This window comes from Gopherus flavomarginatus, chromosome 4 (genome assembly GCF_025201925.1).
Source record: "Gopherus flavomarginatus isolate rGopFla2 chromosome 4, rGopFla2.mat.asm, whole genome shotgun sequence".
NCBI lineage: Eukaryota > Metazoa > Chordata > Testudines > Testudinidae > Gopherus > Gopherus flavomarginatus.
Window position 1 is genome coordinate 131,864,084 of NC_066620.1, and position 16,425 is coordinate 131,880,508.

General features: G+C 45.2%; 1 protein-coding gene across 1 annotated transcript in view; it reads left to right on the forward strand.

Moving 5' to 3' along the window:
* The first annotated feature begins 240 nt into the window (after window positions 1-240).
* CDK19 (cyclin dependent kinase 19) overlaps window positions 241-16,425 on the forward strand; it is a 188,012-nt gene continuing 171,827 nt past the window's right edge. The window contains exons 1-2 of the mRNA XM_050951418.1: window positions 241-897; window positions 9,042-9,060. Coding sequence (XP_050807375.1) covers window positions 770-897; window positions 9,042-9,060 — 147 coding nt within the window. The 5' untranslated portion in view covers window positions 241-769. The remainder of the gene's footprint in view (window positions 898-9,041; window positions 9,061-16,425) is intronic.

Consider the following 16,425-nt stretch of genomic DNA (forward strand, 5'->3'; position numbering starts at 1 on the left):
GGCCGAGGATGACTCATGCCCTCGCAACACTGATTGCAACTCCCGCTCCACGCTGCCCCGGCCCCCGACCCCGCTGTCCATGGACAGCTCCGCCCCAACAGCGCGTGCCAGGGCCGCTGACTGACAAGCAGGACAGCCACTCCCGCCTACGGCCGTGACAAAGAAACCAATGGGCGGGATTAGCCTTGGCCAATTGGGAAAAACAGTGTGAAGGGGGCGGGGCCAACCTTTGAGTGGCAGCTCAAGAAATAAACAAGTTCCAGGCAGCACCAGCATCCCTCCCCTGCACCCCCATAGCCGAAGGGTTGAGGCGGTAGCTGCGGCGCAGGTATGGCACACGGTCTCCCTACGACCCCTCACCCCATGCAGCCGCTGCTCCCCCTTCACCCAGGCAAAGTGAAGAGTCAGCAACTTCCCAGCGCCCGCTAAAACGCTCAGCAGCCGAGGAAGCGCAGAGCGCAGGCGCTGACAAGGACTGGGTGTTACGGGGCATCCTGGGAAATGTAGTTCGCACACTGCTGCCTGCCGAAGGGGGCCCTTGGACCCCAGCCGCCAGCTGCACTACCAGTCCCGGAATGCCCCGCGCGACGTTGCGAGCCGCCCCAGTTGAAGCGGGTGGCGGCGGAGGGGACCCAAAAAAACAAAACACAAACAAACACAAAAAACAAAAAACCACACCGCAACCCAAAACAAGGAAATGGTGCAGGGAGGGGGTTCCGGGCGCTGGGGGCGCTGATCCCGCCGCGCCCCCCTCCCCCATGGGTGAGCCATGGACTACGAGTTCAAATCCAAGCTGGCGGCCGAGCGCGAGCGGGTGGAGGATCTGTTCGAGTACGAGGGCTGCAAAGTGGGGAGAGGCACCTACGGGCATGTCTACAAAGCGCGGCGCAAGGACGGGTAAGAGGGGAGGCGGCGCTGGTGCGGGGCTCGGGGTCGGTTCCCCAGCTCTGTTGGGGCGATTGGGAGCCGGGGGCGGCAGCGGTGCCGTGAGTCCCTGCGTGTCCCTCCAGCTCCCCTGATGCGCGGCCGCAGATTCCTGGGGCACCATCTCGACCCTGCAGCTTCGCGCCGCGGGGCGGCGGCGGTTGTCTGTGGCCCCTGGGGGCAGGGGTTGGCGGTGACAGCGGGGCTGGGCGGCGCTGGCTGCCGCGCCCCCTGCCTGTGTGAATGCCCAGAAATCCCCCAACACACAGACATACACTGGGGAGCGCGGCTTGGGGGAAAGGGGCAGTTGTGGGGCGAGCCCGGGTGCGAAGGGGGAGCTGGCCATGACTCCCTGTTTGTGTGGGGGTTGGGGGGGAAAGAGGTAGGACAGGTGAGGTGTGAAGGTGAGGTTGGTTGTGTGTGGGGGGCAGTGGGAGGGAGAGAGCCAGGCTGTGGGTCAGTGGGAGGGAAGAAGAGAGAGGATAGTCCTCGGCTGATGTTGGAGTTTGATTGTGGGGGGCAGCCCTGGTGTGAAAGTGGGGAGTGTGTGTGTTGGGGGAAATTGGGGACATCCCTTGGGCATGTGTGTGGGGGGTGGTAGAAGGGAGAGTCAGGGTTTGGGGGTTGGGGTAAGGGCTTGAGGATGACCTGTGGTAGCCTTGGTATTGCTACCCTTACTTCTGTTCTGCTGCCTTCAGAGCTGGGTACCCAGCTAGCAGCCACCGCTGCTTGGTGGGTAAAGTGTGTGTGTGTGTGTGTGTGTCTCAGTGGCCCTTTCTCCCTGCAGAAGATGGGCACCAACAATTTTCCTCCCTATTCTCCACCCAGTAACTTTACTGTTTCACTTGAAGTCATGAAGGATGGTGAGGCAAAGGAAAAAATAGGCTAAAGAATCTAACTCTTGAAAAAGTTTTGTAAACTTTGTACTAAAGTACAAAATGCAGCTTTCAAAAAATGTATTTACCAAACATGACTTTGTGTTGAGGTGGGGGTGGGGAGATGCAGGTGCAACTCCACTGACTGGTACATCCGGGCTTCATATAGCTCATAAATGTGCTAATTAAGCACTTATGTTTAGGGCCCCAAGCAGGCCCTGAGTATTTTAGCAAAAATAGACAAAACTAACAAACAATGTCCTTCCACACAAATAAACCAAATTAAAGCATATTCTGAGTATATTGATGCTAGCCCAGTGTGTTCTTAGTGGAGGTCTCTCTCAAGTGGTGCTTCAAATGTCTTATTTTGTTTTTGAAAAATGTTTTCATCCCCAACCCCAGAATTGTTAAGGCTGTGAAATTTGTTAGCCGCTCAGTAATTTGGTGGTGGTTAGTGTCCCTTATGCATTTTGTGATACATTTAATAGCACAGTCTAGTAAAAATTGAGTGAGGTGGTGCTAAAAAGTTAGGTTTTCTTGTTGTCCTAGTGAGGTAATTCAGTATGTCTACTAAATGTGTGAGGTTTTTAAGTATGGAAAATCCTCTAGGGGTATTGTGTGCTTCCTGAAGCATTGGCACCTCCAGAGTTCATCAAAATTATTTTTAAAATCCAAAAGAATGACCGGCTGTGCTTGCTTCGACTTTTCCTGTCTCTGCTATGTAGTATTTTACTGTAGTTTTTAATAAGTTTGGTAATTGTTAGATGTGTATGACTTCATAGTAGCTGATGGCTAGGCCGAGAATGAGATGTGCTGCTTTCCTTCCTATGATGCTGCACAGGTGGGATGGTAGTGCCCTAGCCAGCTGTTACTATTCCTTGCTTGTCTCATTTAATTATATTGCAATTCTGTGATTAAAACTTAACTATATCTTAAGGTTTTAAAAAAAATCAAATGTTGATCTGTACTTCACACAGCATGTATATTTGCTGGAGAATATAATAATTCCAAACACCTCTTATTCAAATCAGTCAGATTATAGGAACATAGGATAGTGTTCGGTGTTTTTTTTTTTAAACAGAACTATTATGTACTCCTTATGGTGTGTGTGTGTCTGTAAGGGTGCATTTACAGAGCTGCTCTGTACATATTCAGTTTTTAAAGACACTTGTAAGTTCTTATCGTTCCACAGACTAAATCTATGTAGACTTCCATCAGTATAGTCAAGTGGAGTTTTGGAAAAGCAAAAGGATGTTAGAAATAAAAATTTATTATCTTTTAAATTTCATTATTGCTATACAAAGGAATGATTGTGAACGGTGGTTAGAGTTCTGTGCAGTGCAGTGCTGCAGAGGGCAGTCAGTTTTGGGTTCAGTTTAAACACGTTCCTCTGTGATCTCCTGGTACAGGTAAATTGCTTATTAGAGTAACCTAAATTTGCAAGACATATTAAGGCTACATCTACACTACAGAGCTTACAGTGGCACCAGTGCAGCTGCGCCACTGTAAGATCTCTCGTGTAGCTGCTTTGTGCCTACAGGAGAGAGGTCTTCTGTTGACATAATCAAACCACCTCCAGTGAGCAGCGGTAGGTATGTCAGTGGGAGAAGCTCTCCTACTGACATAGAGCTGTGCACACTGCCAGTTACGGTGGCAAAACTTGTGTCGCGCAGAGTGATGTTGGTGTTTTGTTCACACCTCTGAGTGGAGCGGTATAAATTTTGCCAACATAAGTGGTAGTGTAGACATGGCCTAAGTTAATAGGGTATAATACTGAGGCTAGACTAATAGTTGAGACAGAGGACTGGTCCAAGTACAGGACTGGGAGTCAGGAAATCTGATTCGAGCTCCAAAGCTGGCTGCTGCCTTCAGCATAAAGTCTAGTTAACTTCAAAAAGAGAATTTAAAGGAGGTTCCAGGTACTCCAGGTGACCCTGAGATCCCCTGATAATTCTGGTGATTTTACAATTACATTTTCCTTTTTTATGGCTCTTCTCATCCTTGTTACTGCGTGAAAGATCTTTGAAAACAATAAGAAATAATAGTTAAAATGACTATAAAATGACAGCGCTGTGAAACACATCATGTAAACTGAAAACATCTCTGTTATAGTAATCCTTGGAGTTACTTATAAGAATTGGTTTCCCCTCTCCCCCAAAGTATAATTTTTCTGTCTGAAACTTAAAAGTTGATTGCACACCCTCAGTTTTTCCATTTGTAAAATGGGGATATTGCTCATATACTGTAAATGGGTGTTGGAAGGATTATAAGGGACTTGTACCTAAAGCCATTAAAATGTTAGAAATGTTGGCAGGAAATAAAAATGAGACTGAACTTGGAACAATGGTAGCTAATACATCTGTGTGAGAAATGATCCAAAAACTACACTGGACGTGAGAAAGAGGAACTGGAAAGAGGTGAAGATGAAAAGGACGTAAAGGTGATAGTGGACAGTAATATGATGCCAGAAATGGCAGTATCACTTCTGGGCTGCATATCCAGAAGCTTCACTTCATGGAGCATGAAGGTGATTGTTAACCCTTTCTGTATGGTACTGGTCAGTGAGTCCACAACAGGAATGTGTTGTACAGTTTTAAGGTACCTCAGTACTAGAGATGTCAGCTGATGATCAAAAGTAATTTGAAGAGCAACCAAAATGACTATGGGGCTGGAATGACTGATTTATGGACAAAACTAACTAAAATATCTTCATAGAGAGAATGTACTCATTGCAACTAGATGTAGAGTCCTCTTGTCTAGCTACAGAAGGAGGGGTCTCCTTAAAGACGTGTGAGGAGGGAGAAGGGGAACTCCCCTTGGCACCATCCATTTTGTTCAGTGAAGTGGCAGGTCCAGGTAGGTGGAAACCCTAGCCTTACATGTGCCTTGGGTGGTGTGGGATTTATATCCTGTGTACTGCAGAAGGAACGTTTTCTATCTCAGACCAGCAACAGGCGGTCTGTGCCCATACTCATTACAGAAGAAAGATGGTTCAGGGGTAAACAGGAGTTGAAACAGATTTTTGTGGGAGGCACCTGTAGGGATCGGTCCTGGCTGGCAAACCACCAGATGATTGTTCCTTACATAAACCCTTTTTTTGATTAGTACAGCACGTTTTATGCTTATGCCGCGGAGTGTGGGAAACAAAGGGGAGAGTTTCAAGGCCACCAATAGGAAAATAATAAACAGAGTTGTTGATCATGCTAATGCTGTAACTGAAGCTAATAAAAGGGCTGCCACGCGTGACGACGGGGCGCCTTCCTGAGCAAACAAGCTGTCTGTGTCTCGTTCCTTCCCGCAGGCACCCCCTAAGGAAGTTGGGGGAAAGGGGCTTAGGACTCTTATCATCTGGTTGTGAGAATCCCCAGGGTTTGAACAGCTGTGTTCCCTCAGTTCTCCAATCTGGGGTGCTGGGACAATGATCACTCCTGGCCTGATCTCACTATTGCTTCAGCATGCAAATTACTCCCAGCTATACTGCACAGGTGCTACAGCCAGCCACCCTTGAATTACACTGCAAAGGAACATCTGCAAATTTGCAGACCCAGACTTCCCCCAGAAATGTGTGTTGTATACTGCTGAGCCCTCTCTTGGACAATACAAGCACCTATAAAGACTATCATTTTTTTAATAGAAAATGATATGCATAAATCGTGTTGTTTTAAGTGGAATTTCCCAAACACTTCAGTCCAAGCACACTGATTTAGATAAAACAGTGAAACAAGTTTACTAAATATAAGAAGATAGATTTTAAGTTATTACAAATAAAGAGGCATAAAAGTCAGAATTGGTTACAAAGAAATAAAAGGTAAAACTCAGCTAACGCCTAATCTAACAAGCTAAATGCATTCAAAGCAAAAATCTCTCAGTACATGTTCTAGCAGTCTTACTGGCTGAATTCCTTTCTGCCAGGATCCCTCCCCAGTCCAGGGATGTTTCCTTTATCCTTCAGGTGTTGTCCATGCCATGAGTAGAGATGAAGGGAGAGATGATTTGGGGCATCTGTTCTCTATTATTTATACTCTTTGAGATGAGGTTCAGGAGACAGAAGGTCCAGGAGTACAGGAACATCCAGCTGTTTCTTTGCCAAAATGTAGATTTCTCTGACACACCCTTTTTCCTGGCAAAGAATAGCCTCTTAACCAGGTGATAATTCATTTGATTTTGTTGACCCCTGGCAGAGGCATCAGTTTGGCTTTTGTCTTTTAGGAACTGGTTTGTTCCTGCTTTTCTAAACTTGGAACATGTCTCAGTAATGTTATACAGTAGTATCTTATAAGTGGACATACAGTGTTGCCACACATTTTACTAAAACAATAATGATAGCAAATCATGAGTTTTCAAATGATACCTTACAAGGCATACTTTGTAGAAAATTTATCACAGTCTTGTAAAAAGGGTGAACACAGGGATATAGACTCACACTGGTACAGTGGGGAGACAATCCTCACCTTTTCCCCAGCCCCTCCCCATAAGCCTCAGACAAACGGAGCGTGGCAGCATCCCAGCAGTGCCTGCTGGGACCTGGCTCGAAAGTGGGAGGACTGACAGCAGCCGTCCAAATAAATGACGAAGGAAATAAGGACAACCTGCATGGTATGATTTATTGCTGGATATAGTGCCGACTTTCTCCTTTCCGTGTGGGTGCTCTGCCTGAGGCCCCACCCCTACTCTGCCCCTTCCCCCATGACCCCAACCTCACTCGGTCTCCTTCAGCTCCACTCTGCTTCCTTCCCCCGTAGCTGATTGGCAGGTGGTTGGTAGGTGCTGAGCACCCACTATTTTTTCTATGAGTGTTCCAACCCTGGAGCATTCACTGCTTCCTGCAGCTCCCATTGGCTGGGAACGGCGAACTGTGGCCACCGGGAGCAGTGGGTGGCTGTGCCTGCAGATGGTCAATGTAAACACTGTCTTGCGGCCCGCCAGCAGGTTACCCTGATGGGCCACAGGTTGCCCAGCACTGCTCAAGAGGCTGAACATGTTCAATACTCTGTAGCTCTGCAAACATTCTACACAGAGTTTGTCATTTTGTTTCATGAGATGTATAAATCAGATTTTTGAAACAGTAAAATGTTATATGGCACTTGTCAAGCTGTTCCATAAAGTGCTTGTAAAAGTGGCTGCATTGCTCTGATTTTGATCTACTGGGACATGAAAGGATTCTAGACAGGGCATTTACTGTGTTTGACTTCTTCAGTACGTGGTGGCATGTCTCTAGTGACTTCATCATTTTCTGGAGAAGTTAAGCTTTAATAGGAAAAAAAGAGGGCCAAAATCATTAAACATAGGTGCCTAAATATGTATTTAATGAAAATGGGCTTATTTTTAAAGGTGTAGAGCACCAGCAATTCCCATTTACTTCAGTAGGATTTGTGTGGCCTTCAGCACCTTTAGAAAAAACATGTCACTTATTAGTTGCCTAAATATGCATTTGCCTAAAGTTAAGCCAGAATTGTCCAAATGTAGGTACTGAAGTCTCTTAGGCTGTGAAGGCAACCATCTTTATCTGACGTGATGCAGTACGTTCTTTCGAAGTCTGCACACTAAGTGAACCGATAGCTCAGAAGGATAATCCAGATGTTGATAGGTCTGAAATCTGATTATTACAATTTAAATGTCAATATTAACTTTAATTTTCCAATCACATTAATGGAAACATCCAGTAACTGGGAGTTTGACTAGAGCTCCGCTATGACACCATCACTTTCTTCTAATTGTGACCCCTTAACAATTCCTTTTCTCCATGAAGACCTCTCTTCTCAAATGCTTATTAATTTGTGCCGCAGCTGAGAGACCCCGTTTAAAATGGCTTGTTCACATTTGTCCAATAAGAAATAGATTATATTTGTTGAACACTTCCCAACCACACATACAAAGGTGTGACTAGTACACTTTGTCTTGCACTGATTTTTTTTGCTTCCATTTTCTTGTTAAATTCCTTGCAATGTCTTGATGAGACTGTGAGCAACAGTGGTGTGCTTAACTGTTGTGAGCTTCATAAATAAGGCTTCCCTCATAACAGGGGAGAAAACTTTCAGGATGTAATAAGAATTTGGATTTCTAGTTTCATCATATGACTGAAAAGACTATTATTTTACACTTCAAGAAAGATCAATTTAAAGCCTTTGTTAGTATGGGTAAATATAGAGTGCTTCTATTCCTTTCATGTGGTTTGTCTAGCTCCCTTTGTATGGTCAAACCTATCACCTAGAACAGGGGTGGGCAAACTTTTTGGCTTGAGGGACACATCTGGGTATAGAAATTGAATGGTGGCCCATGAATACTCATGAAATTGAGGTTGGGGTGCGGGAGGCGGTGCGGGCTCTAGGGTGGGGCCAGAAATAAGGAGTTCAGGGTTCAGGAGGGGGCTCTGGGCTGGGGTGTGGTGGTGAGAGCGCTGGCTGGGGGTGCAGGTTCTGGGTTGAGTCTGTGGATGAGGGCCTTGGGGTGCAGGAGTGTGCTCCAGGCTGGGACCAAGAGGTTTGGAAGGTGGCAGAGATCAGGGCTGAGGCAGGGAGTTGGGGCATGGGGGATGGCTCAGGGGTGCGGGCTCTGGGTGGGTCTTACCTCAAGCAGCTGCCGGAAGCAACAGCATGTCCCTTCTCCGGCTCCTATGTGGAGGCACGTCTAGGCAGCTCTGCTGGGCACTGCCCCATCTGCAGGTGCTGCCCCTGCAGCTCCCATTGGCTATGGTTCCCAGCCAATGGGAGCTGCGGGAGCGTAACTTGGGGCTGAGACAGCATTCGGAGTGGAGCCCCGTGACTGCCCCTATGCGTAGGAGCCAGAGGGGGGATATGCCGCTGCTTCTGGGAGCTGCGTGGAGCAGCACTGACCCTGCTTCCTGGCTGGAGTGCTGGAGCACGGAAAGCTTCAAACCCTGCTCCCCAGCAGGACCTTGAGGGCCGGATTCGGGGGCCATAGTTTGCCCACCCTTGTCTTAGAAAGATACTGTTGTTAATCCTTGGACCAATCAAGACAACAGGAGGAACAATGGGATTCACAAATCAAATAGACACAGTCCATGCCGTTTTTAGCTTTGTAGTAGAAGTAGCAACTACAAAAGCAGAAATTGATGCTGAGGATTTCAAATAAATGTAATCTTTCTAATCATGGTCAGTTCTGATCACCTTTACCCAAACCCAGTGTCTTGAACTGGCTTGCTCTCTCCGAAGCTGTGATGATGTTGCATGTTCTGAAGTACTTTGCTTGGTTGCTCATTAACTGCCTTTGAACAACTTCTAGCAAAGATAATAGTGATTTTGTTTTTATCAAATAGTAATTACTCTTTACTTAGCATTTTTACACAAAAGGTCTCAGAGCACTCTATAAAGGTGAGTATGTACATTATTCCCATGTGATTGTGACTTGCCAGAATGGATTTAAACTACCAAGTGGAAAGCCTTGATTTAAATAATTTTCTATTTTAACTTTTCTATTTGTACTTCAGGTATTTTCTAAAAAAAGGTGCATTGGTTGGCATAACCATAAAATATGTTAATTTACAACTAAATAGCGCCTTTACACTAGATTTGGAGGGTATACTAACTATATACATTTATTTAAGCAATTGTGTAGCTTAATATTTTCAGACTCTTATTAATTGTACATTTTTAGTGTTGGGAAGTGGTGAATGATATTGCTCATTTACTAGATAATTTACTGTTTGCTTATGGTTTGTGTCAAGCTGCATTAGGACAGTAACTAGAATTTACTTAAACATGCAGCAGCAGATTTTTTATTTAAATGTTTTAACACATTGTAAGAAGTTTAGGCCTTACCATATTTTGTATTAAATTCAGATATCATTTTAAACAGGTTTATTTAAAAAAGAAAAACGTATTGTAATTTAAATAATTAAAAAATCCAATTTAAATAAAAATAATATTCTTTTTTCAAAAAATCATTGATTTTTATCCACGTTGTGACTTGCCTAGGGTTGCCAACTTCCTAATTGCACAAAAATCTACACCCCTGCCCCTCTCCCTCTGAGGTCCCACCCTCCACTCCAGCCTCCCTCCCTCTGTTGCTTGCCCTCCCGCACCCTCACTCACTTTCACTGGGCTGGGGCAGGGGGTTGGGATGTGGGAGGGGTGAGGGCTCCAGCTGGGGGTGTGGGCTCTGGCGTGGGGCCAGAAATGAGGGGTTCAGGGTGCAGCAGGGAGCTCTGGGTTGCGGTATGGGCTTCGGGGCAGGGCTTCGGGCTGGGGCAGGAGGTTGGGTTGCAGGCTGTGGGAGCCCGTTTGAGTATGGGAGAGGGTTCCGACTGGGGGTTGGGATGTGGGTGGGCGGGCATGCGAGGTGCAAGGTCTGGGAGGGAGTTAGGGTGCAGGAGGGGGTTCCGACCTGGAGCAGGGGGTTTGGGGTGCGGACTCTGGCCGGGTGGCGCTCCCTACCTGTCCTGCCCCTCCCCGCTGCTCCTGGAAGCGGCCAGCGTATCCAGCCCCTAGGCAGAGGCATGGCCAGGCAGCTCTTTACAATGTACACTGCAGGGGCCGCCCCTGCAGCTAGAGTGACCCGACAGCAAGTGTGAAAAATCAGGATGGGGTGGGGGTAATAGGCATCTATAGAAGACAAAGTCCCTAATATCGGGACTGTCCCTATAGTATTGGGACATCTGGTCACCCTACCTGCAGCTCACATTGGCTGCGGTTTCCAGACAGTGGCAGCTGCGGGGGGTGGGGGGTGCTCGGCATGAGGGCAGTGTTGGGGAACTTCCCTGATCGCACTTGGATCTAGGGGCCACAGGGACATGCTGGTCACTTCTGGGAGCTGCGTGGTGTCAGGGCAAGCAGGGAGTCTACCTTAGCCCCGCTGCGCCGCTGACCAGTGCTGACTGGAGCCGTCAGGGTACCATTTCGAGCGGGTGTTTTGGTGAAAAAAAAAAAAATTGGACACCTGGCAACCCTAGACTTGTCTAAAGTCATACCCCAAGTTACAGAAGAGCTGGGAATAAATTCAGACTGCACAACTCACCCACATACTGAACGGCTTGTGCTGTTTGTCTTCTGATGTGTTGAATGTGCAATGCCATGTACTTTATAATAGTAAATTTCTTGTTGCTGCACGAAGTATATAAGTTTACATAGCATGATAAGTGTGGAGCACTACTGTTGGTTTCTTAGCCTGAAGCAGAACCTGAAAATTTGTCACTATAGTTTGTGTAATTAAAAAGAAAAAAAAATCCATATACCCCGATAATAAAATGAATTTGTACAACTTGCTAGTTGCAAAACACACTGAAAAATCATGAAATAGGAATTAGATAGTTAGTGTTGTCATGATTGACAACTGTGAATGAAATGACATGACAGAGCTGGATATGATGATGCAGCTCTACTTTCCAGCAGGACAAAGTGAATGGTGATGGACACTTGCTGCTCTTTCCTTAAGACATTCATGTGCAGAGTTTTTCAGAGATCTATCATGCCTCCTCCTTCTTCAGTGTCTGAGACCTCTTAAAGACATGAGATGCTCTGGACTCTGTTGCCCACACTATGCAAATAGCACACCATTATATATGAGTGAAGGGTTTTTGTCAGGGGAGTAGAGAAAACTGGACTGACTGCATAAGAGGACCAATTTTCATAACCTAATGAGAAAAAACTGGCAAGATTTAGTGATTGACTTACTGAAGAGAGAGAATGGGAGCTCACAAGGAATGGATAAGTTGCCATCCCATTGCACAAGGAGGACAGTGGATGTTAGAGAAGGGAGAAAGAGAAGAGTGTTTGGGAGGAAAAATGAGTTCATTTTTGCTGTAAGTTTTAAACCTGTGACAAGTGGATATCAGGAAAGGTGTTTGAGAAGCGGGACTGACCTGGGGGTTGTCAGGAGCTGAATAGTCTTTCCATAACCGCTCTCCCTTCCTCCCTCAATTATAACTCAAACACTGAATGGGAAAATGAATCATGTAAAAAAATAACAATTGTAAACTTTGCTTTCTACTTCCCAAAGATGTATCTTCTTTTGACCTTGCTTGCTAACATTCAGGAATTCAAACAAAACCTGCATTTTTTTTTAATATCTCAGATTTCACCTTGGATGAAACAAAGTAGTAATTGACCTAAAAAGATTGTTTCAATAGTCATGTATTTGACTGAAAGAATGCTGAATCCACTTCAGGACAGTTGTTTTCACAAAAGAATTAGCAAACAGAAGGAGGGTAGTGTGGATACCAACAGCTGAGTTAATTACTGACGTGGCTGTAGGTTGACCTAAACTAAGTCAACCTACTTTTATAGTATAGACAAGTCTTAAGCCATCCTTACAAATTTACTTCTGGTTGTATACTTACCTCTGATAAGTTAAAAGGATACTATTAATGGCAATCTAATAATTTTTTAAAATTTATAGTAATTTTAGGTAATACACCTGATCCTAAGTCCCTCTCCCAACTCCTATGATTTTAAAATGTCATCTTATTTTTTTTTAAAACTTTTCTCTCATATTGGTGTGTGAAATATACCAGGGGTGAATAGTGAAGTTGAGTATCTACAGTAGGGGTGGGCAAAGTTTTTGGGCCGAGGGCCACATCTGGGTGGGGAAATTGTATGCAGGGCCGGGGCAGGGGGTTGGGGTGTGGGAGGGTGTGCAGGAAGGGGCTCAGGCAAGGGATTGGGGCAGAGGAGGGGTGTGGGGTGTATGAAGGGGCTCAGGACCGGGGTGCAGGAGTGGTGCGGATTGCTGGAGGGGGCTCAAGGCAGGGGTTTGGGGTGCAGGAGGGATGTGGGGTGCAGCGGGGGCTCAGGGCAAGGGGTTGGGGTGTGCAGGGTGCAGCAGGGGGCTCAGGGCAGGGGGTTGGGGTGTGAGGTCTATGAGGGGGCTCAGGGCAGGGAGTTAGGGTGCAGGAGGGGTGTGGCAGGGGGTTCAGGGCAGAGGGTTGGGGTGCACAGGGATGCAGGGTGCAACAGGGAGCTCAGAGCAGGGAGTTGGGGTGCAGGAGAGGTGTGAGGTGCAGGTAGGGGGCTTAGGGCAGGGAGTTGGGGGACAGGATGCAGGAGGAGTTCAGGCTCTGGCCCAGTGCCACTTACCTAAAGCGGCTCTGGGGTGGCAGTGGCGTGCACCAGGGCCAGGGCAGGCTCCCTGCATGCCTGCTCTGGCCCCACGCTGCACCGCTCCATGAAGCACTGTGGCCACTGGGGAAAGGGGGGGGTGCAGGGCTCTGCATGTGCTGCCCTTGCCATGCCTCCAGGTACCTCCCCTGAAGCTCCCATTGGCCGCGGCTTGCCCACCCCGATCTACAAAGTGTTGTTAAATGAAAAGTAAATAAATTGAAAACTAAAGATTTTAAAAGATTGGAGAAATAAACTTTGTGTTTCTAAAGATAGTAGGCAAAATTTTCTCAGGCAAGGTCTTCAATACAGACTTGTATCAGTAAAACTAAATTGCTCAGTGGTGTGAAAATCCACACTCAAGCAACCTTAATTCTGCCCCATAGGGAAACCATGGGAGAAAAGTTTTAATGTTTTTAAAAATCAGTTTAATCCATTATGGGACAACAAGCAGTTATATGATTCAGTTATATAATTTGGGATAATTGCAACATATTCTTCAATATTTGTATCCTAAATCGTAATATATACTCTTAACCTTAACTCCATATTAATATAGTTTTTCATCTGGGCATTTAGGAATGAAAGTAAAAGGATTTTAAATTGTGTACTGTACAAGTATAGTATCATAGTCTTTTGATAGTGCATGATAATGATGTGTCAATTGCATACATCAATAATAATTTCTAACTGTAGCATGCTTAGTTATCTACCTTAATATGCTCACTCCCTTTCTTGCATTCTCCCTTTTCATGCTGCTCTGACAGGTTGCATAGGCTGACAGACAAAGCAGAAATTGAGTTCTGAAAGTGGATCTACAGCTCATCATATTGAAATGCAGATACACTTTTATAAGAGATCTTGGTTGATCAGCTTAAAAGTTGAGGAACTGCTTAATTCCAAGTACTTAGTTCTAAACTTTAGCATCTAAAATACTGATCATAAAAAGAGCAATGCTGGTGGATTTCCTAAAATAGTACCCTTTGCTTAACTGGTGCAGGCAAAGAACAAAGAGCTCAGATCAGCTTACATGTTCTGTGGGCAATAATTTGGCTTCAATGGTAAATAATAGGAATACTGCAAAGCACAACGTTGATATGATTCTAGTGTTTTGTTGTCCAGAATGCTAGTGTAATAGGCCAAAAATATTACTCTGAGTGTTGGTGTTTAGAATATAGCACTTACTCTGAATGAGTAGTTCATGTAAATAGAATAGTTTTAGCTAATATTGGAGACTAATAATGGCATGTTACTGTGCATGAAGACTTGTGTTAACTGTGTATTAGATGGACTTTAGACCAGACTAGTGAATTATTTTTATACCTGTTCAGTTGGCTGTGCAATGCAAACTAAACGTGCTGCAATCAGGGATACTGTAACTGCATTGCAAAAGACCTTAGTGTGATCTTGAATCAAGGCTCTTATTTTTCAAGAAGAATGAAGGAAAGTTACAGCCGTGGCTGAGTTCTTCCTTGTCATCTGACACCAGGCTGTTGTCTTGGAACCAAGCTTAGGATCCTGTGTGCTTCACGCCTCCTGAGTCTGAGTAGCATCTGAGGCTAGACTACAAGACAGACACACTCCTGGGGTTACAGACTCCTGCCTAGTACCCATTCTTAGGATGTGGGGTCCAGTTGACCTAAGCCACAAGATCAGTGCCTAGTTGCTTAAGACCACAAGACCCCCAAGTCTCCCAATAGTGTAAGCATGCCCTCCCCGGAGCATCACCCTCATGAGTGCTCTAGTGTCTAGTTTATGATTTAACTCATCAGACTACTTGACAGTTAAAGCAAGGGACATGCAGACTTTGCAAAAGAATATCTTAACTATACACACTTTCCTCATAGAAATGTACAAGAGTTAGCTCCCCTTTCCCTCTTACAGGCTTCTGGCATAGATGGTTATTTTATCTAATAAAGCATTAACCAGTCAGTAGTCCTGGTAGCCTCCGTTGTTCTGCTAGGGCAAGGCTATTCAATTGTTGATAGTCCTTGATGTTCCTGTTTCAGTTTCTTAGACATTGTCTGATTCCACCATGTTCAGTTTAGAGTTGTCAGTTATTGTTCACTTTTCATATTGGATGCAGTCAGTATCCAGGATAACTGCTTGTAAACTTCACTTGAACTTTTAGGAAAGGATGGGTTCATAATCTGATTACTAAGAAAAATCTTGCATGTATCTCTTTGAAATGGAGAAACCATTGGGCTTTTTGGTGCTAGTGCCATGAGACTCTTGGGTGTGAAGTCCCACTCTTGAATTGGTCTGATACCTGGTGATGACCAGGAGGGAACTAAGCAGTGGCTTAGAAGAAATGATATTGTAGCAACAGGACACTGAGCAGCAGCACTAGCTGGAGGAGCTCCTGCAGGATAAATGAGAGAAAGAAGGGTATCACCGCATGAGAAAGATCTTGTGTATATTAGAGAATTTTGCAGGTCTGAGAATAATTTCCCCTTCTTCTCCCCCTTCCCCAATTGAAATGCACCTTGTGACCCAAACTAGTGCTTCAGTGGATTGTCAGGGACTAAGTAATGTCCTTGTAGCCTTTGATGTTGTTTAAGGCTCAATCATTACTTAGTCTTGATGAATTTGGCACCAGTCATTTGCTGGCACAATTGTTTGAAATAGTCATCCAACCACAGGAGGAAGTGGAGTTACCAGTTTTTCTTTATACTGTCTCATCTAGTGAGCATCCTAGAATTCCCTCTCTGCTCTTTTCGATATCCTGTCTTTCATATTCCCTCCCAGCCTTCACTAGTGCTCCTGGCTCACTTCATAAATGAGCAAAACAAGTGTGGTTTGCTGGCTGCAGGTCCCAGTCTGGCAAACTATAGGTAGACCAAATACTTCTTGACACCCATTCCTTGAACATTGCTGTCTGTTTCAATCTTCTGCTAATTTGACCTAGATAATATGAGCCTTATCAGAGGGAAGGTAGGTTTTACCAGAAACCTCAGATATTTTAATCATGACCAGTTGCTGGTAGCTACATGCCTCCCATGGGCCTACATACATTCCCAAAGTAAAATTGCATGTATTTAGGGGTGAACCCCTGATTTGATGTCTCAGACTTGCCATGGCCTGCCTTCGAGAGCAGAGAGGTCAAAACTTTCCCACTCCCTTGGAGTCTTTGTTTCTCTTAGTGTCCCCTGTTTAACTTCTCCAGGTTTTTAGTTATGGAGACATACATCCTTCAAGTTCTAATTAATGCATCATATTTGGCAGTATCAGACTCCTCTCAACGTTTATTTAAAAAAAAATCTGGGTGCTCGTTTAGAATAGCTTGTATTTTCAACTGTGTGTGATGCAGGACGTATTATTGCTTTCCTTGTTAGATGGGGCATCTCATGAGCTACTCTACTCTCCCTGACTGAGATGCTTGTGATGATATCTTTAAAGGCAGAAAAACTACTTGCTTTGTAGTTCTGTTTCTTTGAAGATATAATCTTGCAGAATTCTCTCTGTTGCCCAAGTCCGATCAGGAATTCTCTTTTGAGGTTATCTTTAGAGTTCTGCATAGTGAATGTTTTTCTTCAGCGAAAAGAACTGACAGTTGAGGGCACTAATGAGTTGTA